This window comes from Parambassis ranga, chromosome 4 (genome assembly GCF_900634625.1).
Source record: "Parambassis ranga chromosome 4, fParRan2.1, whole genome shotgun sequence".
NCBI classification, from domain to species: Eukaryota; Metazoa; Chordata; class Actinopteri; family Ambassidae; genus Parambassis; species Parambassis ranga.
The window spans coordinates 5,267,762-5,292,435 of record NC_041025.1 but is presented as its reverse complement, the minus strand read 5'-3'; the positions used below and the strand labels follow the sequence as shown (position 1 = coordinate 5,292,435).

Here is a 24,674-nt window from a genome sequence, read left to right as displayed (position 1 = left end):
TGAGTTTTAAAAGTGCTTGTTTGAAGTGTTTTGTGATGTTGTGCTAACTGGCAGCTGGATATATGACAATCACCTTAACTGAAAGGCGGTATCTAATGGAAGAAAGGGTGTCGCAGAGATTAAAGTACACGCTTAATCCAAACAAATAACATGCAGTGAATATGACGGTAATAGAACATGAGAGCTACTTGTTAGCACTTTGTGTATATCTGTATGTTAATGCTTTATCATACAGACAGAAAAAGCAGCGTCTCTCTCTGGGAAGCTTTACTCTCATTTCTGAAGCAGCAGTGGGACAGACGCTGCTCTCGCCCCCGTCCTCGTCACCACTTCACGGGCTATTCAATTAGCAGAAGAAGCATGGGAGATGGAGCCATAATGGAGCTGATGAGATGCACAAGGACAGGTGACACTAATCAGAGCGGCGCCCCATTGTCTCTGTGTGGGCATCATTAAGGAAAGAGAGTGATTTCAGGCAATTTTTTTTCTCTCTCTCTCTCTGTGTCTGAACTGAACACACTCGTGCAAGCTGCACGCATTCTTTTCCTTAGCATCAGTTTGCAACATGTGTGAATATATCCACTGAATTAACATTAAGGAAAGCAGGAATGTTTGACACCTTCAAAACAGGTTTTGAAGTGTAACATCTCATAAATGCCACATTGATATACTGATGCCATACCTGGAACGGCTGTTTGACACATCTAATGCCCAGAGGACTGACTCTCACCTGTTTTGTGTAAACTGCTCAGAAAAAGCTGAGACATCCTCTTTTCAACACATCCACTTTCCTCTCCTGCACTTGGCTGAGTGAGGCTGCTGATGAAGCGTGACCTGCTGCTGCTGCTGCTGAAGTGGCCTCGCACCCATCCCAGCGGCCCGACCTGTTTCTGTCATCCTCCTCCTCCTCCTCCGAGCCCCGGGGCTGGACTGTGAAGGCGGTCTGCTCGGCCCGCCGGTACCGACCGCTGAGGAAGCTCCACAGACACCTGAGAAAACAAGTTCAAACGTTCATCCCACATTTTCCTGTCAGCACACTCCAATTAGATACATTCACACTTTGGCTGATCCCAAATAACTTTGTTAGTATAATAACATAATCCTAATCTCATTATTAAATCCCTCACCTCCCATTAACTGAGTCTTTAGAGCATGAGGGAGACCTCTGCAGTGCCTCTTATGCTCCTGACACAATGTGTCTGCTGCGCCAAAATATTATGACCTCCTCTGCCTAACACACTGCTGATCCTTCCAAACAGCCCCATCCTTCTGAGGACTGGACTCTCTAATGGCCTTTATACACTGTGTGATTTTTAACAAACCTATAAGACCGTAGCATGACACACTATGCGACGTGAATCTAATAAACTTTGGTACGACACAAGTTTGATGCATGCAGATTGTACAATGACCATTTACTGAAAGGGTTACAACGAACGTCAATATGCGAAGAGAAGGAGGATGTGGACGTGGGGTGACAGGTCATAGCAGCTGTCACATGGTAAGACAGTCAACCTAAAGTGCTGTCAACGGCAGTCGTGGAACCTGTCTCACAGTGTGACGTAAGACCACGACCAAAGATATCTCCACGATTCTCCTACAAATGTCGTCTTTCATTTGGGACAGCCCAAATCGCACCGTGTATACCCGGCATAAGACATCTGAAAGTGCACAGCTATCATCAGATCCTTTGAGTTCCATAAATTGTGAGTTGGAGCCACCATGGTCAGACGCTTATCTGTCTGCTGACTCAGACTGTCATCAGTCTATCACAGATATGTCAGTATGAGTTTATATGTTTACTGATGGTGACACACTTTCTGTGACATCATCCATAGGTTTCTAAAGAGCAATTTTGAGACTATGTTTGAGGCTCATCACCATGATGGCAGCATCTGAATCCACCTAGGTTAATCTAAATAAAAAGAGGTGGAGAGTGAGTGGATCTACAGAGGGCAGAGGGGGTTACTTTAGCAAGCAGAACAAGTCTTCCTGCCTGCTTGCCTACCTCAAGGTAGCCTCACTGCAGTACATGACACGGCAAAGCGCTATTTCATTACTGTTGCTAGCATTTTGGTCCAACAGACTTCAGAAGTGATTCACCACCATGAGTCGATGGATGTGCAAGACATTAAATTCAGACATTGCAGAAGGTCCTGAAGTTGTAACCATGGTAACCAATACTTAGTTCTGATGGTTGAAGGTCTATATTGTGGGCTTAAGGTGTACTCTCGAGGATGAAGATAAGTGGTGTTCTTGAACACTTCTCACAAGTGTTGTCTGGTCCAGGATATGAGCAGAGCAAGAGGAAAAACGATGCAGGAAGATTGTAAGTGTGTACAAACAAGGTGCCTGGACCAGGTGGGACCAGGCTGAATCACATGGTGAGAGCTCTGGAGACCAGAACCATTCTACATTAAGTTCTTCATCTCATCAATATATCATGTTCTCCCAAGCCCAGCCAATCTGCACAAATGGGGCTTGGTTGAGACCCCAATATGCCAACAGTGCCTGAGGATGACTTAAGAAAGTAGCTGTCTTAAGTCGAGTCGAGTCTTAAGTGTCGAGAACATATCATAGCCAATTTGCTCTGCCTAGACATGGTGACAACATTGGAATGAGCAAAGCAAATGGTCCTACTGAAACTTACTGGCCCTTGGGAAAAAACGGACTTCGCTGGTCAGTCACAGCTGCAAGCTTTAAAGCTCCTTGGAATCAAAGCACAGAAACTTTAAAGAGCCACCATGAACATCCTAGAGGCAGCCCCCGGGTTCATCACTGAAGATGTGCCCAAGTAGCACACTTAGGTGTATTTTAGAACAAGGTGTTACATATGTGATGCTGACCAATTTGTCCAACATGTGGCAAGATGGGTGTGACAATGTCTTGCTGTTTTTACTCTTTAGGACTGGGCAGGCTGAGGCATTAAGTGAAGAGAGAGGCTGCTAAATGGATCATCATAAACCGCAATTAAAAAAAAAAAGCAAATTCGAATTAATCAATAAAATGATTAATCGCCCAGCCCTAGGCTAAACTAATCACCTCCTGGCTCTGACATAGACAAACCAACAGAGAAAAAGGGATCAGCTTTCTCAGGTAGGTAAAAAATTCTCTAAATGTGATGCTCTTCCTTCAGAATATTTGAAACATTTTCTTTCACAGCACATTGTACATAAAACAAACTTCTTTTAGTCTTGGGAGAGGTTTATGTGTTTTCATGTGACTCTCCATGCAGCGCATACTAACTATCCAAAAAAGCAGTTAGTTATCATCAGGCCCATGTGACTGATGTGGGAGCTAATCATGATTGCTTGACTCCGAGGTGTTCGGACGACCACACACTGTATCATTTCCTACAATCAGCAGCCACTTAATATCAAGACACACACCTTTCTGTGCTGCCTGGCAACCAGAAGAAGGACCTAAGGAATCAAGACTCATTATTTCCACCTGTAATTTTTTTTTTTTACCAGTAAGAGTTCATTTAAATCCACATTTTTAGGAACAAAATAATACACTGGACAGGAAGGAAAAAAAGCCTTCTCCCAGAAGATTGACTGAATGCATAACCTCAGTCCGCACAGTAATTGGCTGGTGAGGCGAATCAATGCCTCAGATCAGAATTGAAGCATTCTGCTTGTTTACAGCATCTATCATTTGTTCTTATCAAGTGTGATCAGAGCAATTTTCATTCCCTTAATATAGGTGTGATGGGACAAAGAAAAGCTCAATTCTCAGAGAATTGGAAAACACATTTCTTGTGCTTTGTGGTAACTAAACTGTCAACAGATAAGAGAGTCCATAGTATCAACTCATGGGTAATTCATCTCACAATTGCGCTTCTGTGTTTTCCTCAGGAACAGCTTAGAAATATGGTTTGAGGCCTTTGCTCAAATGTCAGTGAAAATGGTTCTGAGAATGTAAAAGCCTATAATCAGAGCATCCCCAAATCCTCCAAACTTATGTGTAGTTATAAAAAGCACACTTATGAAGCTCTTATACATCTAGAAAAGAGCGATGAGCTACTCGTCCTCAGGCAGCTCTGCAAACTGCTGCAGACAGTAGCGTGAGGTGAGAGAGCAGTGTAGGCCACTTTGTATCATGTCAGCGCTAGCGGTTAGACGCCATCTCCACAGTGTCCCTTGTCACCAATCACATCCTTTTAAACCACCCAAGTAGCTTGACACCCCCATCACACACACACATACACACACACACACTCCCTTATCTGTCAATGCTGCTTAAATAATGTAATTAATGACTTAATTAACATTTCCATAATCTATTTTAATAAATCTAACACGGCATAATGAGAGTTTCTAACCTCCAGGCAATGGCATATAAAAATTCACAGTGCGGAGCTGCATGGTCAGGGCACTGTCTCAGCGCCACAAACTCTCGCCATGACAGTATAGGAAGGAGAGGGCGCATATTGTGTGACAGCCTTCTGAAAGGCAGTTCAAGCCTGACAAATGTCATGTGACTCTGTGAATGTGTCCAATAACAGACCTGCAGCAGGACAGGGAGGGCGAGGGAAAGATTGTTTTGGAGGGTCAAACTGTCGAAGTGAAGTGCCACTGAGAGGGACTATTTGTTTGCATAATAAAGATAAAACAAGAGTCACTGGACATTTCAGAACTTATTGACGATGTTTGGATGCTTACATCCAATGGAAATCCACGCAAGACCTGAAAAACACACGTCTAAAGTGTTGTTAGAGCTGCACTGTGAGTGGCTGATAAGTGGTATTTCAGCCCATTGTTACAAGAGATGTGCCTTAAATTAGAATGGATGGCTTTTTTCACTGTTCGCATGACTGAGGGAGTGTTAATGATGCATAACACTCATTAATGAAGGTGTGAATGGTGAGGGAAGTTTCCTGGAGAAAGTGCATGGTTCATGTGTCTGGGTTGGGTGCGCAGCATCTGATGCTGTATTTGAGCCCGTAAGTCACAACTTCAAACCATGACTCACAACTTTGTAGTGTTCCGGGCAAGTTATACAAAACTGCCTGAGTGTGAGGAATTCTGGTAGCTAGATGTCAACAAACTAACATGGCTGACCGCGCATAAGGTAACGGAAACTGTAACTTTTATTGTGCGTTTTTTGTATATTTGAAAAACATTTTAACATAGAGGCCTATGTGATTAGCTCACTTTTGGAGCCAGCCCCCAGAGAGTGCAGGGGGGGACAGCAGTTTTTTGACACTTCTGCATGGGCTTCATCTTTCAGCCCTGGGGGTTGCCACTTGTTTTCAACCAATAAGCATTTAAGATGGCTTCCTTTACTCCTATTTCAAATATACATCTTGTGTTACCAAAATGTTGATGTTGTTGTCCTTTAATAAGTGTCCCCTGTCCTTTAACGGAAGTGGGGGTCTAAACTCTAACCTGTGAAGCTTGCTCTTTGGCCTTATTTCAAAACCTGAAACTCTGAAATCCTGAAGCTCCAGCAAGTCCAGTATCCTGTGTTTGAGCACTTGAACATACCACAAGTAAGATGACAGAGAATTTCCACAGACATATTTTACTCAACTGTTATTATTATGTTTGTCGATAGTCAGAAAGCAGTCAAAAATGCCTCAATCACAGTAGCTGAATGCACTGCAAGACAAAGGAGCAAATATAAGCTCCTCTACCTCCAAGGGCTCCTGTAATGACCAACTAACCATAAAATGATGCTTATTCGATTGCTTTGTAGCAAAGTTAAGCTGTCGTCTGAAGTGTTGTAGCCATGGTAACAGACAACAGGTAACAGCGACACAGAGGTTGTGCTTTAAACAGCCCTGCTAATAGATTGGCATGTGACCGTTTCATCAGTGTAAATGATCGTAAGCTCTTGACATGGACACGACACGGTGCAAAAAATAAAAGGTCACTGCACCTTGTTTATCTTCGTGTGGTCTCTGTTTGGAAGACTAACAGGCAGAGTGGTGGATGAGAGACAGGACGGGGGGGGGGGGGGTGTGGTTTGCTCCTTACAAGGGCTTCCACCCCAGGGCTGAAGTGTGACTGAGATGCACACTGACAGGGGGCAGCAGGAGGCTGGCACATCCCAGGCAGCACAAGCACCATGGGGCACGACACCACAATGACCATCACCACCAACCTCCCTACTGCACCAGCAATCATGTGAGCAGCAGTCTACGGAGAACCTGTCAATGAGCTTTATGGAGGCATGACAATCTAAGGATGCACTGAGTTCCTAATTAAAGCTTTAAAACAACATCAACGTGTAACAGTATGTTAAACCCTTTCAACTCAAAACAACGAGCAAATACCTGCAGCCGAGATCTGCCAAGAATGCAGCTGGTCTGACGCTGTAAACAAACCAATTTCCTGACATAAAATTACAGCTCATTACTAGCGTGGATAAGGGCTTCAACAACATAATGATGCAGAAGCACATTACCACTGCCACCATATTTATTAATTACCAGTTGACTAGCCACATTCCTTGGCAAAGGCCATTAATGGAAAAAAAAAGAAGTTATGGGCCTTGTTAAGTTAATTACAAACAGGCTCTCTTATTTTAGTGTAGACAAATACTGGAGGAAGGACACATGTACAACACAAAGGTTTAATTACACTACCACTGTCACACTTTATCATTCATTTCATTAGGAGGCATGCGTGTCTTAATCCCTGCATTCAGTTGATTAAGTTGGTTAAAATGTGGTCTGATTTTCAAAAAACGTGATTAGGAATTATAATTCTAATGTATTAATCAGAACGCGCTCGACTAAATTTTAGACAATTATAGATTACATAACCTGTATTTGTAATCTGATTACAGTATCCACCATATGTTGCTTTCTAATCAGAGAGTAGATATTGTTTATGCCAGGAATCTAATGCATTATTTACAAGTTAGATGTTAATAAAAACAGACTGTTCATTTACTAATGGTTTACAGTACCGCAGGCATCGTTCCAATTAGCAATATCAAAATGGAAAAGAAGACTAAGTGAAAACAAGAGAGGGAGGGGGGGGTCAAACAACAACATGTTTTAGAGATGATTATTTGGATGACACTCACCACTTCTTGTTGTTGAAGTCACATAAAAATGAATTGTTAGTTGAAAATATAGTTTTAGAGCAGTGTGGATATATACTGGCATCATCATTAATTATTCTGAGGACGCTCTGCACATTATACACATGTTTAGCCCAAGGGCACTTCCAGTTAACAACAGACCGAGTACAAACACTCACCTGATGAGCAGGATCTCTGTCAGGATACCAAAAGAGGCTGCTGCCACTTTAAAGGTGCTGGGAGGGGGCGGTTTGGTGAAGGCGGTCATCAAGCAGTGAACGACGTAAGGCACCAGCCCCATCAAAGCAAACAGGACGATCAGCACAAGCCACGTCTGCCACTGGAAGCTCACCGACCGCCACGGAGAGTTCCTCTGCAGCTGGTACTGGATAATAGGAAAAAGAAAGTCGTACACAAAGAATTCATCATTCACTTCAACTGTTTTTGTATAACATCAATGTTGGGTTCTATAGCACTCATTCTGGACTGTCTTGAGAGCACAACCTATGAAGCAGCAAGTTCTCTGTGTTCTGTGATTATTATTAAAATAATATGGTGGCCAAAGAAATTACACATCAACACTATGGATGCAGTATATTTTCAGCACCTCTTTGATATCTGCAGATTTTGCCGATCAGCTGATAAGATGACGATATAGGCAGGTGAGCTGACACCGACTAACACTGTTCCCACTAACAAACACATCCAAATATGTTGGTGAGTACATAAAAAGAAGTAGTCTGTGAAGTATGTCTGTGGTGTGGGGGTTTTGAAGTCAGAAACTGCCTGCAAAGTTGCTGTTTGCATTTGATAGCTCAGCAATGGCACTCGTTCAACACTGAGTTTAAGCTTATATCACTACAGAAAAGACGTGTTGTTCCCTGGAATTATGTGGAAAACTATGAATTGTGTTAGTACCAGCGAAACGCGGGTTGAGCAAGAGCGATAAGTCAGAAATCGGAAATTCAATATTGTGCAACTTCAACAACATGTTGTCAAAGTGAGCAGGTTATTCCTCCTACTCAGAGGAATCCTGAGTAGGAGGAAGGGGGGCAACAAAACTGAGAACCATGCCAGGTAGGAGGAGGGCAGTGCGGTGCTGCCATGTATCCACAGCTTATAGCTGTGCAGGAGTTTCTTTTCAGTTTCTTTTGTGTGGCAAACACTTAAAATGGTACAGGAAAGCTTTGGGCTGAATACAAACTTCATGAGCCCCAAAAGATACAGGAAGAAACAACCCAATGCGGCAGGCTACAGACAGCACACAGGACTCCAATAGTGTATCCAACACTGTTAATTGAAGTTCCTCACTTTATTGCCTCTTACTAATGCCTTTTTTTTAGTAACAACAACCTAAAGTGGTGAAAAGGTAACAACTCTCCCTTTGAAAACTAAAGATTGATCTATTATGAATTCAACTTACTTAGTTGTTTTCCAGCAGCTAAAACTCTGGACTGAGGCAATGAAGATCTAGTCAAAATGTTAGCCTAATTAAAGGCATAACTGATGTCCGACTTAATAAATTACAGCATAGGCTGCATACTGCTTTGAATCTGTATACTACCCAACAGTAGCTGGATGTTAAAACAGCCTCTAAGCCTTAGAAAACAAAACCAGCTTCCCTTATACAGAAATCCTAGTAACTGTATATGAACCCATTATATAGAGTAAACAAACCCCTATTAGTGGAATAAACTCATAAAGTAATGCACTGTCACATTCTTTACATCCAGCCCTTTTTCTCCCCTCTTCATTCTTGGCACTGGACGAACAAACCCTTGAACAGGAATAAAAACAAACATGTATGTACACAGGCACATACATAAAACCCTAAGAGATGCATGCAGCCATTAAGCCAGCATGCAAGCACCGCTTTAAGTCCTCGCCAAATATCGCCTGGCTCTGGAGACAAACCAAAGCACTTAAACAGCGTTTGATTAGTGTCTGGAATTCATCTGCAAATGCACACTTGCCTTGTCCTCTTTCATGGCTGCTATTCATTAATTAGATTCTTTGTGCAACTGAGCTATCCTCAATGTTTAAGGTTACATCAGGCCCCAGTAAGTGGCTGCCTGATAACAGAATGCATCCATCTTCATTACTCAGCCCTTTCTGTCTAGGCTTGCTCCTCCACAAGTGAGCTATACCAGCAGCTTCTAAGGAACTGATACATTTCATTGCATTCAGATCCTGAACTTTTGCCTCCTTTGATTTTGGTGCCTCTGATTAAATTACTGGGTTGTGCTCTTCACTCATGTCAAGTTCTTTTGTGGCTATTTTCATGGAGTTTTTTGGAGCAGTGATGCAGCCAAAGGAAAGCCACACACCTTTTTTGGTTTGGATTACGACTCTTTAGCCATTAGTGACCACAGCGGCGTAAGAATACTCCTGTAATGAAATCAATCATACAATTTTTTTTAATATTTTAATACCAAACTAATGATTAAAATAATGAAATCACAGTGATTTTTTTGTCTTTTTCTTCCATAATGCAAACCGGTCTGTTGGTGTAAGAGCTAGTAGAGAGGTCAAAACCCACTGATGGCTTATTCCATACTTTAAGCCAAAGAAAGCCCAGACATTCAGATAAATGTCTGCAAAAACTAAAACACGTGTTTTCAATCTTAAAGGAGAAATGAATAGGCTCATGTGTTGCATACTCTTTTTTTGTTGTTAAGGGAGTGGGACTTGATAACATGAAGTAAATGCAGCGTGCTCAGTCATTAAGGTTTTTAGAGAACTGAAAGCAAATGGAACACATTTTGACGACAGTCCTGAAAAGGCAGGTTTAAATGAGGCATCGGATCCATTGGTGGGACCCCAAGCCCATCAAGGCCAAAGCCACTCTGAATCAGGTTAAAAGCAGCATTGTATTCTCTTTGCTAAATTAATTATCCACAAGAAAAATATCAATAAGAAGATACACAATCACAACTCTGTCCTTCCCATGTGAGTCTGCATCGAATGAAAGCAGTTTTCGGAGACCGGAGGAAAAGGAGGCCCAAGGGTCAATCCATTTACAGAAAGAAATCCTTGATTAAAGACATTAGAACAACTGTGTCCATTCAGAACTGCATCCCTCAAAGCCTGTGGTATGACCAGTGGTGTCAAGTACAAATACTTTGTTACCAAAAAGTAGAATTTTAGGGTATTTCTTAATTTTTCTGCCTACTTTTTACGTCTATTTGTTACATTTTCACCTAATGTCTGTTCTTTCTAATAATTACATTTTGAAAACAGTCTTGTTACCCGGGTGCGGTTCGATCCCGAGCCATTCAGAAATTTTTATTGTGTTCATCTATCATCTGTCCTCACGGTTCTGCAAAGATCTTTAATAACACAGATGTCCCACTGTTTCCTGATCGCTTGCGTCACTTCGTGTTTGTGTGTATAAAGTAGCATAATGATCAACGGAGTTAGAGCTCTTACTGTGATACAAGATTTTTGAAAAACACAGGTTTTTGGGCCAGGACAACAAACCGGACAGCTGAATGCTGCGAGCCGAGAGAAATAGGACTGTACTGCTGGATGTGGATGATGTGCGTCATCCACAGAGACTCAATTCGTTAAGGAGTAATAACATTTAAACATCTTATTGGTTTGTATGTGATACATCTCCTTCGCATGTGACAAATAAACAGGCCGAGAAACAGGAGACACACACACCAGGTAACTGTTGGAGCTGAGGGCATGAAAAAACCCTGTATCTATACTTCCACTTAGTAAAGTCATTTTATTAAATTAGACCAATGAGTAATAAACATGTGTACGTTTGACACCACTGGGTATGACAATGTCTCATTTTGACGGCCTTCTTCCTGCAGCCAAGCACATCATATACAAAGACACCAGCTCATACTGTATTTTCAAATGTAAGCGTCCACTGCCACCATCATGGTTGCTAGGCAACAGGGGAAACACATGGTGACAGCAGGTGACCCAAATGGGAACTCCTTCATAGGCCAGTGTCCTACTGAACACTTCTTTGGTGTATTTGTGGTCTACGAACATGTGGCCACCATTGGAACAGGGATACAGACTACGGTACATAAGGGAGGTATCTCAGGTCTGCCCCTTTAAAGGGAAGAAACACTGCCTTGTCAGGAATATTTGCACCTAATCTCAAATTCAAATAACACGCTGTAATCTAAACATCAGTCTGAGAAGTAAGCTCTAACTTAAAAAGTCAACGAGCAATACATTTAAAGAAATCAGTCTGTTATTTACATCCTGATGTTTTATGACTGTGACCTTTAAACACTATACCAATCAATCAATACAGGAGGGACGCTGCCTATTGGGAATATTTAGATCCACAGATTCTGAAAGTAGGGCACTATTTATCCAAACACAATCATTTATAAAAGCTGGACAGTCAACCCAAATACATTTTCTGCATATTTTCCACATTAGCCCCTCTCCCTGCTGAAGTACACATACACATTGTCCAGCAAGGAGATAATTAATGAAACACGGCTATCACCTCGGTGCACCAAAGGAGAAAGACAACCGCTTTACTGTCCTCATAAAGCCACGGTGAGAGTGTTTGACACACACAAATGAAATATCTGATATTTCTTAATGATAATAACATCAAAGGAGAAACACACTGCACTGGTATGTGTAGCATAGTAAGATTCATTTTCATTTTGTGTCATGCTACACTAATCAAGCTTTAATTCTAAGAGAGCACTGATGTAGCAGAGTGACAAACAAATCAACGTGTGTCAGGAGTAGCAATAAGCTGGCTTGAATTAGCAGAGCCTATAGCTATAGCAAGGAAACACATGTTTTCAGCTAACTTGTGTGTTAATCCGTACCATGAGTCACTTTGTTTGTATTTAATCCAGCATACGGTCAAGATATTGCGCTAACTGTGTGTTCTGTGTGCATGCGTTTTAGCTGTGTGGGTATGAAGTAAGTCAATGGGTTTAAACACATTGACACAACCCATTGAAAATGTTAAAAGTGTTTATGATTAGATAATGTGGTGAACATAGTCTACAATATAATTTCTAAATGGTAAACAATACATTTAAGCTCCTCACAGAGCAGACATAATCCAAATTCTATTTTGTGGAGGTGCTGAGATGCTAACTTCTTACAAAATATGTTATTCCTGCTACACTCTATACGTGCATGACAGCTAAAGCTAACAGTCAACAGTTGTTTAGATTTTATATTAAAATATATTTTACCTTCCCAAGAGAAAACATCTAGGTGAAGTTCTAAGTTCCCCTGACTACACCTTCAGTGCTAATCATGCACATTGGTGCAAAAGAATATTTTTCCAATACATAATCATCAGAAGTGAAATAAAGTGCTGCTAACACTTGAAAAGTCTCACACAGGAAAGACTGAGGACGCGTATGTAGTTTTGTGCAGAATTTTCATGAAACGAGAGCTAAGTTTGTACTGGATATGATGCTTCACACATCCATGCTTCCACACACACGCTTGCTATTAGCTTGTTATTTCCTGCAGCATTGTGTTGTATTGTTTTGCATAAGCTCGCAGATAAATGAGGAGTCACATGGATTTGCTGCTAAAATATTTATACCTGCATGTTAGGATCCACTGGTCAGAGCAGCAGAGATCTGGATTGGTTTTCCTATGCCGGCTCAGTACTTAGTAACCTTTAGCTGACCGTTATAGACGTATCGACAAACTCTAGTTAGAACTCCTAATTTCAGGTGCAACACAAATTAACTGTGTAACGTGGAAACGCCAAGCAGCTCCTGAAAGCGCCTCCCTGTGTTACATGCTGTTTGTTTGCTAACAACAGGGATGAAGTTCTACTTAGCAGGACCAAACTTGAAAGTCTATTAACTTATTGAGATTACAAACCCGATGCCTTCCCTCCCCTCCCTCCCTCCCTCGCCTCCCACCCGCCCCACCGTGGCCTGGCATCACACCTCAGAGGGAGAAAGGTGATTGATGAGAGCCATCAGGCTGCTTGGAATCTCTTCTCTCATTAGACTCCTTATGCATCTAAGCTGTTTCAACACATACTGGGAGGAGCGGAGGGGGGAGGGGGGTGTGTGTTCATCCTCACACTTTTTAGAAGGTAAGTACTCGCACTAAAATATTTACCTTGTACATTAATCTCTGGGAAATTAATTTGCCATTATACTTTCTGCCTGGAAAAAAAGAGACGTGTGATTCACACTCCCCTAATCTTCATGCTTAGTGAGCTTTCTGTCTTTTGACTCACTCGTGGGACTGCTTGAAAATTAACGTCCCTGAGGGAGCAGTGTTTGGACAATCAGGGTGGATCCTACCATCGACTACTGAGGCTCTCTTGAGAAGGGTTAGCAGGAGAGGAGAAAAGGGAAAAGGAAAGCAAAGAACGTTATATATGCATATCCCTAACAGACGTGCTCAATCACATTAATGCAAGTGTGGCACATTATTATGTACTAATTGACAATGGAGAGTAGCGTTACTATAATGTGCTGCTGATTGCACTTCTGCAAACCAAGTGGGGTCCATTCTGTTCAGATAAATCACCTCATTGTACCTAAGACAATAACCAAGATAAATGGAATCAGAGCCCTCCGTGGAAAGCAGTCAGCTCTACAGCTGTTTCCTCTTAACTTTTATGGTACATATCCGCTCAGTTTTTCAAGCGGCACTTTTGATATATGAGACCAAATACAGAAAAAGGAATAATGTAAATCTTTGTTTACTATTAAACCCCTATCAGAGCATAGCATTTCCTTGGATCTATAAGCTGAGGCAGTTTGCAATGGCCTGTTGTAAGGGATACCCACTGACTAAAGTAATCCAACACAGGGTTACTGCCAGGGCCAAGAGTTACCATATCCCTGTCTGTGAGTCATCCATATGCTGTGTCGTTAGCTATTGTTTAGTGAGCTCACAGGTGACGTTAAATGAAAGCCTGCGTGGTGTGTGTGTTTAGTGTGTGGGGGGCGTCGGTCCTGCAGCAGCTGTGTGGAATTTAACTCTGTCACCTGAGATTTCAGCCCAAGTGTCCACTGTTCAAAGCCTTTTTGTCAAGAATGTGAGAACCTATGCATAAATCTGTGCTTTGTCCAGGTGTGTATGCTACTCAGCCAAGTTGTGTCATGTTACAACAGTCTTTTGATTTTTATGAACTGTAAAAGGCAACAATGCTGCTCCTTATTTCCATCTCTTTAGCCAGTGTTTTGGTACGATGTATGCAAGGTTCATACACTTTTACATCACAAAAATGTATACTTATCCAGAAGAGAGACCCTATGATGCTCTGAAGACAATATGGTAAAAAAAGACCAATGACAAAGTTTATACTGTAGATGCATGATCAACCAAGTGGCCCAAAACTGGAGGTGTGCTAACTAAGCTCTACATGTACAAGTAACCAAAAGACGAACATATCAAATTGTAAACCCCATGCACACTAACAAGCTACCTGTGTGAGTGAGCCATCTACAGACATCTGTCCACATGTGATGGTTGCATGATGTTGATGCGGGCCTGAGCAACAGATGTTGGTTAGAGCTGTGCCTAACTATACTTTACTGTTCCAATAGGTGTCACAGTGGACCCTGTGGGACCTTTGTTTTAGAATGGGTGTGACTTTTGCTCTGTAATGTGGTGGGGATCTCATCATTATGGCAAAGATTTAACCCCTTCCAGGATATTAAGTCACTTTGTATGGGCTTAACCCCATATGACACCATCAGAACAACCAAGTCATTATCCCTGTGGACTAGTGTTACAGTGTCCTTATGTAGGCTCAAGGTTATTTAACATTGTGCATTATTATCTAATATACAGTATTGTCATTAAATGCCATCAATTAGCATCTTATTAAATTTTATATTTTAAATTATTTTACATTTTCTCTTTTTTTCCATACATGGAGATTGTTCACATCCAATTCCATGTAGGAAAATTCCATCCAATGCATATTCAATGGGGTTATGGGGTTAGCTTAACTGCCTGTTGCTGTGTAGTCACCAGTCCTGATATCTCTGCACACTGCATATGTACCATGTGAGAGCGGACAGCTTGACAGATGCACCAACAGTAACTTACTGAATAGGCAACTGTTGGGAAGACAGTGCATGGGAGGAAGGGGGACAGTGGATGCATTGTGTGGAACAGTGTGTGTCAGAGACAAAAAAAAGAAGGAGAGTTTGTCTGTGAAGGGTGGGATTTTGGTCCTTTGCCATCGGATAAGATATCCTGACAAGGCAATCAGAGAAACAAATTCCACAGCCACATGGGTTCAACTCTGTCGTTCTTCACCCTGATGAGCTTTTTGAAAAATGGAGTGCAGTTGAAATTGGGTTTGTATGAGAGCCTTCAGATCTGTCTCTCGTCAGGATTATTGCCACCTGTCTTCATTGGCTGCAAAGGTCTGTTAATTAATCTCGCCTCTGCTTCATATAGCGGCCCGGAAAAGGGACGAGGTGGTGGGGGGAGGGGGGCGCCATCTTCCCTCCACAGCACCAGCGTGTCAGATGTTGCAAACATGAGGCTATACTGTTGATGTTAGGCAACACTTCTAATCAGTCTCATTAAAATACTACATCATGTTCATCTTTAATTGCATATTTAATTTAATTTAGTTAATGAAAGTCATGGGGAATTTTCTTTGATGGACAGTAATATCTGGTGCGATCAATGAAGCTGCAAGTAGATTCCATCCTGACTGATCATGCTACAGCCACAGATCAACCAAGGAAACATGTTCAATGTGCTCTATTCTATAGAAATGTGTCCCTGACATCAGTAAGTGTAAGTGGAATCCTGCCGCTGAGCACACAAACATGTGATTCAGCATTGATTAATTGGACATGGATAGATTAATATGTCACTAGATACCCATGCCAAGCTTATCAGAGTAAAAGTGTTATTGCACAACCATCAGCTGCATCGCTGTTAATGAGCAGAAGGGGAGTAGATGGATTTACTCGACCAGTATCCTGCAAGACCAGCAGCAGGGGAAAAAAACACACAGCACAGATGACTTCTTCTTTCTTTTGTTGCATATATATATATATAGGACCGATCACACAGTCCCACAGGAACCCGCCACTGGTCCCGGCCCCTGCTAAGTGTCAAATTGATCAAGTGTTTTGCCAGGATTGTCCACTGCCGAGTGTCTGCACCTGTGCATTCCACAAAGTGTTGAGATCCTGGCGATTTGTTAGAGTGAAGTTTAAACTTGGCCTGCTGTTTGCAGCCCAGGCATACCCGGGCTTGTCTGGCTGAGAGCGGTTTGTATTGTACACACACACACACACAAACCCGTCACTCTCCGCTCTTCCTTTGGAATGTAAACCACCACACAGTGTCACACAGGTGCGGATCCAGCCGGGGCTGAGTGTGTTTTTTGTTGGGGATGCAGGACTGAAGCGCTTTGCCAAGTTAAAGCATGTAAATGAGACTAGAGACAGCAAAGTTTTCTTCTCCCTCACAAGTCTGAACAAAGGAAATAATCAGATAATGTTGGTTACATATTTCCTCTCTGAATTCATGCCACAGTACCCATAATCAACAGCACTTTTTACATATGTTTGATTAAAGTAAAAATGAGCAGTTTTTCCTCCAAGGACATCTTTTCATGTGAGAAATACTTTTTCATTTAGCAGATGCTTATATGCAGAACAGTCCTGTTGCCGCCCACAGGTATAATCAAGCAGAAAATTAATAATCCTTCTGCGGGACTACAATAAATCATTACGCTTTGGACAATTAATAATGGAGGCGAAGCTTGGGATGTCTGATTACAATAGTTATGATGCATATCATCAAGATTTAAATTTAACATTTCACAATGGAATTTCAAACACCAGTGCACATTACTGATGTTTAAATTTGGCGTCAGGGGCGGGCCTTAGGAGGTTTGAGGAATGGTCTATATCTCCATCTATAATTTTAACCAAACTGCTATTGCAAAATTACAGTGCAGTACTTTTTGTATCCATAAATTTACATTTGATGCATAGTTAAAAAAAATAAACAGGTTTGATTAAAGGAAAAAAAAAAGTAAAGTGCTTGGAGCTTCTGGTGTGACACACTGTGTAAGTACCATCACTAGTCATCCAATCAGCAGACCAAGTCTTTGACTAAGACGTCAATTTGATTTGAATTTGATCTATAAGTGACATATTAATAACATTTTGTGTAACTTGTGTGACTATCAGTTGTCACTGTCAGTTATTAGAAGGCAATGAAACCCTATTTGAACTGAAATAATTTAAACTTAAGCAGATTTAGGGAGAAATACACTTTTTTTATACTAGGCAGTAAACTAGTTTCTTTCTGCTGTAAAGTTGGACCCGCAGCTTTTGACACTCGTGTGTGTTAGCGTAATTACTTATATTGCATCTCTTTGTGAGCAAAAGTCCCACTATTTTAAATTTAATTCAGTTTTATTTATATAGCGGATTTTACAATCAGAAATTGTCTCAAAGCGCTTCACAGAGACCCAGAGCCTGAACACCTTAAGAGCAACAGTGTCAGGAAAAACTCCCTTTTAACAGGAAACCTTAAGCAGGACCTGACTCTACCTGGCCGGGTAGAGGAGAAGAAGAGGGAGACAGGACAGAGAGGATGAAGGAGAGAGAGAGAGAGAGAGAGAGAGAGAGAGAGAGAGAGAGAGGAACAAACATAACACCTGCAATTCTACTGACGCATAAAGAAATCCATCTACTATCATATCATAACTACTGTTAGCAATCAGGCCAAATGCTGCAAAAAGAGATCCTGCATGTGAACAAGCAACAAGTGCAGAGTAGATTTAATATTTCCTGTCTTACAACAGAGCTTGAAATCATGTCGTTTTGCTATTGTTGAAATGGAACCCGGCAAAATTTGAAAAAGTTGCTTTAGGTGTTTTGAAATACTGTATTTAACCTAACCAAGATGACAGAAAGTGATAGAGGACAGAATGGCACAAAATGGAAGAAAATGAAATACAACACCAGGAAAGAAAATATGCAGGTAAGCATGTGAACGTGTAACTTTCAGAAGTGTTTTTAGCTGCTAAAAGGCAAGCTAATAGAAAAGAGTGGGTCAGAAGTCATCATTGTAAAGGCTTTATTTCGGAGGAGCATGTCCATGAGACTTTCTAATTCTACACTGTTTGCACTCAAATTAGTGCTACCATTGTCAAACTTTTCATCTATTCTAGCAGTAATTACAGCTCTGACTAAATAAATAAGCTAGTAAGAACAAACGCAGAGGATGAAAGGATTTCTAAGCAAAAAAAAATCGATTTTAATTTCACTTCAACCTCAGGAATAAACAACAGCAACACTTTATTATGATTATTATCTGTCAGAATAACACAAAAGGCAATTTTCCCTCTTCACACTGACTAGTTGAACCTTTGCACTAAGCCTTCAAACACTATTATTTTACTGTACCCTCACAGGCCAGGTGTGCAGACATCTGACACTCTGTGAGCCTCCACTCAGTTTTGACATCCAGCTTTCAAGAAGTGGAAAAAAAAACACAAGGGGTCCAATACCTGAGCTGGGTAGTCAGCTCATTGAGTGGACATAAACTTCCTCCACCTGACATGTGGTGGTTGAAGAGGATTAGTTACACACACTCAGCCTTGGCTGACTCACAGTTTGTGGAATCACAAAGTAATCTCCAGGCACATTCACTTAGAAGGCAGCTTGATGATCCCAGGCCCAGTGATTTATTCATCTTAGGCACGTTGCGAGGCTGTAAGAATTTGTCAAGTTAGAATCCTAATTAAAACTGTTAATCACAGATTCCTGTTTGTTCAGCACTCGAGTAAGATGAAAAATGTGATCAAATTATTCATTGCTCCCTTTCAGACAGGTAAGCCAGCATAGCCCCGAGCATCAGTGTGCTTCAAATGTTTGTTTTTTTTTAGGCTCGGTTGTCCTGAACTACAATTTATTTGATATACATTAAAATCATAGGTGGACATTAAGAATTTAACCACCTGGTCAGTTTGGATTTATCTGTTCATTAAAATAAACAGAGTGTTTGAGAAAATGGGCTGAGGGCAATGATTCAGTGGACTGGATCAAAGTGCACGCTCCAAACTCAGCAGTAGGCTGACTGAGAGTGTATTGAGGCACTTCTTAGCTCAAATGTTTCTTACAGCTCAGCATGCATTTACATTCTGCCGTAATAAAATCATGCCATTTGTCAAGGGTTTCTTTATGAGCAGTCAAAATAAAACAATGACAGAGTATGTAGGTCTTTGCTTTCTTTAGCTAGGAACACACACTCCTTATCAAACCAACACACGGCCCTCAGTGCTGAGAGAAAAGATGGAAGACGGGACGCGTCGGGGAGTCTGGAGGAACGGCTGAGCAGCACAAATGGTCGTGCTGCTCCCTGCTGTGGGGACCCTATTAAAAACAACGTGGACGCCAGCAGGCGGTCAATCTAAAGAGCAGTTTGATGTACAGCAGCTGATGGTCCCTTCAAAAATGTATGAAAGATTGCATCAGTTGTTTGGACCAAGCAGCTCCTCTGCATGTATATGGAAGCAGTGGACCATTGCTATTGGAGAAATATCTTCATCAAGGTTTGTTTTATTTCATTAAATGAGTGTGTATCTGTCAATCAGTGTGATTTACAGCTCTGTAAACTCCACTAGGAGACACTACAGGGACAATGGTGGCTCTGCAGATTCCTAGCTAGTTGAAAAGGTCATAAATCTGCTAGTTGACATTATGCTATCACTAGAACACATGGTGAGGCCAACAATAGTGATGTTTATGCTTGATCACAACCATACCTCCTGGAACAGATTAAAAACAAAAAAAATTACTAACATTGGCTAATTAGTTCCATTACATAACACTGTAGAGTGGCTAAGCTACAGCTAAATACATTCTGAGTGGATGCAATAGTTTGCTAGCTTGCCACCACAGATTACGTAATCCACGTCCATCCATGGATTTTTCCCTCCAAACAATGATATAACTAAACAATTTAGCAACCAGCTCACCCCTGAGATTTTGGATGAAATATCCATTCATACAACCATACCAACTAATGCCTAGTGATGATGTGAATGCAGATTTTGACAGCATGTATCTTGGATGGCGTGAACACGTGCATGTAAATATTCACACAATAAGAAGGCATCATTCGAATGAAACAAATAAACTGTCTTTGGCTAATTAAATTACTTCTTGAAGTTGTTGGCTTTGTGTTTGTGGCTGACATTATAAAATGTTACAACAAGACCAATTAGTTTGTGTGTTCTGTGTGTAAATAGTTAAATCTAGGGTTGAGGTTTTGGACAGGTGACAGCAGTCAAACTCAAATCACCACATGAAGATCCTCCTCTGAGCTAACAGCCTCTGGAATCTCTCCAGGGACTCCACTTGGCTGAAACCTCTGGTTAGTGTGTAATAGTGAAGAATGTAGGGGGAGGAAGGGGAATGAGGGGGGCTCTGTAGATTAATTGGCCTACTTCCTCCAGTGTGACATCCCACTTCACACATTCACCAATGAAACAAGGCAACTGTAAAACTGTACAACACAGGGCTCATTCAAGGAAACACTGCCTCGTCACCACCATCTGCAGTAAAGCCAAACCCCCATACAAGCAGAGGACACCGGGGGCCTGCTGCTGTACACTAAGTGCTTATGATAACAGAAAGCATTACATCATACCATCATATATCTGGGTCCACCATCAATATGCAGGTTAATGTCTGTAATTTAACAGCACTTTTTTATCTTTCCCAGCACAGGCTAAAAGCCATTCCAGTGAAATGTAAAACTATAGAAAAAGGCCTAGATTGACATAACTAGGTAAGTCTATCTAGGACATAGTGCTCAGTAGACACAAGTCCTGAAGAGCACAGAGATGTGAAACTGAATACAGTGATATCAGAGCCATTGATGCTGCTCTTTTTTGCCTGAAAAGCTTATTTGGCTTCTTAAACAGTGTTTGACTCCATAATCTAAGGTCACAGATGCTGAAAGACACTGACAGCAATTGGACACTGTCTCTTTTGTATATTGATCAAAACAGGCAGCTCATAATTGGTTAAGACACAGTAATGCTGGTTTACAGTCATTCTTTTAAATGCAAATAAAGCTCCCCATGATATGGGACAGTGCTGAATGTTTGCCTATGGAGCCATGGCTAGTGTTAGCATTAGCATTGGCTGTGCCATAAATATTAGGTAAGGGTACTGATTTTTAAACATTTTGACTTGTAAATGTATTTTCCCTTTACTATTGCCTAGTAGTGAGGTGGTCATAGTGCCCTAAATGTTAGCAACTAGCAACAGAGGAAGCAGTCAGCTGCTCAGCTGAGAAGATCCATGTGAGGTCCAAGGTAGCATGTCCTCTGTCTACTACATTTTAGAGGGTAGCATACGTTTGATGAAACACGTGTCTCAAAGATGAAACCGAAAACTAAAGATACAAGCTTTATTGATTGCATCGGTTTCTGAAGTTTAAAGCCACTCATTTGTAGTCCCATAAAAACAATAATATTAAAGTGAGGGTGCATGCTCGGTTAGTGAGTCTCTTGCTGTCCTTACAGTTTCTACTGAGAAACACAGAGGGCTGTTCTGCATCCTGTGGTTTTAGGGTTAAATGAGCAGAAAGATTATGGCCATCATTATGAACACCATGCTGTTGGTCCAGTGCATATTGCAACAACAGCTCTATGTAGTTCAGAATGTCCTCTTTGCTATCAGGCACCAAGATGCTAGTATCACATCCTTTATGTGGTTTCCTATCCACCTGGCCCTTGTTGCTCAGGTCTTTCTGTGTGCCCAGTCCTCTTAAAGTGTCCAAGAGCTCATACAGTATGTGCAGCCATTGGGTTTGAACTTCAATATCTGTTTCCTGTACATTAAATTGGATTACACGTTGAGACTATTGAGAATGTTGCACAGCGACACTGAATAGCTCTGGACTATTTAACAGAAACAAATGACCACTTCTGGAGAACAGCATTGGACACTTTTTGTTTTTACTGACTGTTTGGTTAGCTTGCTTAGCAAGCAGCAACCCAAGTCTATGTAATAAATGTGCTCATGTGTTGCTATGGGATGTATGCTCTGGGTACTCCAAGAAAATAGATGGGACACCATTCAGCAAGTCCATGTGTAAGTTATAAATGGCATTATGCACGGTGTTCATGAATGGTAGCAGCATTTCTTATAGGATGAGCTTCAATCTCTATAGCTCAAGCCATCAATGCAAGGTCTCTTCATGATGCTTTTACAAGTAATGATACACAACTTCTAGTAATGCTGTTGCAAAACAAAATATAGGAATGGTGCTGAGTGGAAAATAAATTCACGTTCCTTTTATTTATATATTCCCTAGGATGCGCTTATTGGATGATTGGACGACATGCATGCAGTACTTTAAGAGCACACAAATCAGTGACTAGCAGAAAGGATCAGGTAAATCACCGATATTTCTTCCTCAGCTGTATTTATTATATGTTAATGCAATGTCAGTGATTCAGTTCAACCTAATGAGCTGAGACAATGGTAAATTAGCAGCTAGTAAATTGATACATTATTGTTGCTATCACTGAATTTCCCTATGGGGGACCAGTGCTGCTGGGCCCACGTTTCAATGCAAAAAAACACTCTTAATTCATAAACTGCAACTTCATTAGTATAGTTCTTATTATTTTTTAATTGGCAGGCGTCATATATTTATATAAAAAATATATATATATTATTAGATTGATAGAGCACCATTCATATTTCCTCACAATTAAGGTCCTATGTCTCCATTGGAATGGGTGTGACTCTATGGTGTTAGTACACTGATGTAATAAAGTTCACTTCAAACTGACATTCTGAACAAAGCGCCTAATTGTTGGAATAATGTTTAAATGGAAGGTGTGGTTGCTTTTATGAATCAGTGAGAGCAGCTGTCACTCACATCCTCCTCATCTGTAGCAAATGTCCCCGTCAGTCAGCTTAAGGTGTTCATTCTCCCGTGCGACAGCCCCCATAGTGAGTGGGCCCCACTCTAAAAGCCCATCCAGACATAGATGCGTAGCACTGGTGACCTTTAATTTCATTCAGACTGTGTACAAATGACTTCAGCATAGCCCACTTAGGAAAAAAAAAAGCCTGTGAAAGAAAGTCTTTGCAAGATTGTAGCTACTCTGGGTTTCGGCACACTGGCATTATCTACTCCCTAGCTTTAATGACTTCCCGCCGAGAGGAGCCACGGTGAGAGAGCCTTGGCAGTCAGACTAAGAATAGCATTAGACACAAGGTTATCTGGGCATTACACTCACTGTAACATGCAATTAACTCTACTCGTCCATTTTCATTATACAATTATTCATTAATGTCAATTTAATTTTATGCATTGTTCTACATGACCAAAGCCTGATTACGGGGGCCCTTGCACTCCAATATCCCAAGTTAACTGGTGCCAGCCTCACTTGCAGGCCGACTAATTGCAATTTAGCCCTAGACAGCACCTCCCCTCTTTAGGCCCTCAATAATGGAGCAACTGATTCACAGACAGGTAACGATTGGAAAGACAAAGTGCTTCTCTCTGTGAATGGGAAAACAAATGCACTGCTGCTAAGCTGTTTTCTTTGTGATAGCACTGAGGTCTGCCCTTTGTATTCAGAGAGGGACAAGAGGTAATATGTTTCCTTAAATCCTATTTGTCTTCCAATTCTATCTCCATATAGAAGTAGAAGACCCCATTAAATCACACGGAAATGTCTATACAGGGGATAGCAATGGAATTTAATTTATGGAAGATAACAATTTGCATTTAGCCATGTCAAGATTATGGTGCCATATGTACGTTTTTCATTACAAACTAGTCAGAAATATTCAGTCTAAAGATATGAGGCAGAATAATCCTATGATACATTTATTTCCTTTTCAGGCTGTTGGTGAGCAGACCTGAAATGCTTCATTCCTATTTTAAGGGTTGTGCTAGTAACAATGGTAATGTACTAGTAATGTTAAAACAGGTCAGAAGAATGGTCCAATTGTCAGCACTTATACAACGGCCTAAAGGAATCCAATGGTAAGTTTAGTGTTTCTCTTCCTTGCAGATCTGCTTTCCTGTGTCATGCTTCATGTTTCTGTTACTCAGAAAATGGGATGGGTTTGAATAAAGTGAATGCAAACTCTTATTTTATTTTATTTTATTTGCTGTGATTTTTGAGAGCTTTGCTGCTACCAGCAGCAAGGTTTAGCCTGACTGACACAGCGAAAAATACTATAACCTACTATAACAAAGCAATGCTAACGAGGTCCCACCTCCTCAACTTTCTGCTTCATGCAGGGTTCCCCTTAAGATGTTCGACAATCATTGGGGCTACATTAATTGAGGTACAAAACTTTTATATAATAAACTGCTCTTTGAACCGAAAAAAAGGAAAGAATGAGCGACACAGGCCAAAAACAAACGCATGACGCATGCGCACACACGGTCCTATCGCATCCTGAATAGACTCTGTATATTACGAGGCGCCACCTAGCGGGTTTGGAGGACAACAAACAAGCCGGATTGAGCGTGAACATGCTCAGATACACCCAGATACAATCCTACTCTAGCTGGATTGACTTTCTCCAGTGTGAACGGGGCCTTACAGATATTACAAACTGCTCACTTGATCACATGATGGTCTAAGTCTTTAGTGTGACAAGCCGCAGTCCCTT

The 24,674-nt window shown here is 41.3% G+C and overlaps 1 protein-coding gene across 5 annotated transcripts in view; it reads right to left on the bottom strand.

The window, feature by feature from the left end:
* LOC114434639 (uncharacterized) overlaps positions 1-24,674 on the bottom strand; it is a 123,568-nt gene continuing 98,894 nt past the window's right edge. For 3 of the 5 annotated variants that reach the window (XM_028403960.1, XM_028403961.1, XM_028403964.1), the window contains 2 exons: positions 7,215-7,420; positions 1-989 (listed from right to left, as the gene is read on the bottom strand). In XM_028403960.1, coding sequence (XP_028259761.1) covers positions 749-989; positions 7,215-7,420 — 447 coding nt within the window. In that variant the 3' untranslated portion in view covers positions 1-748. The remainder of the gene's footprint in view (positions 990-7,214; positions 7,421-24,674) is intronic. The other 2 variants (XM_028403963.1, XM_028403962.1) reach the window with 2 other exon arrangements.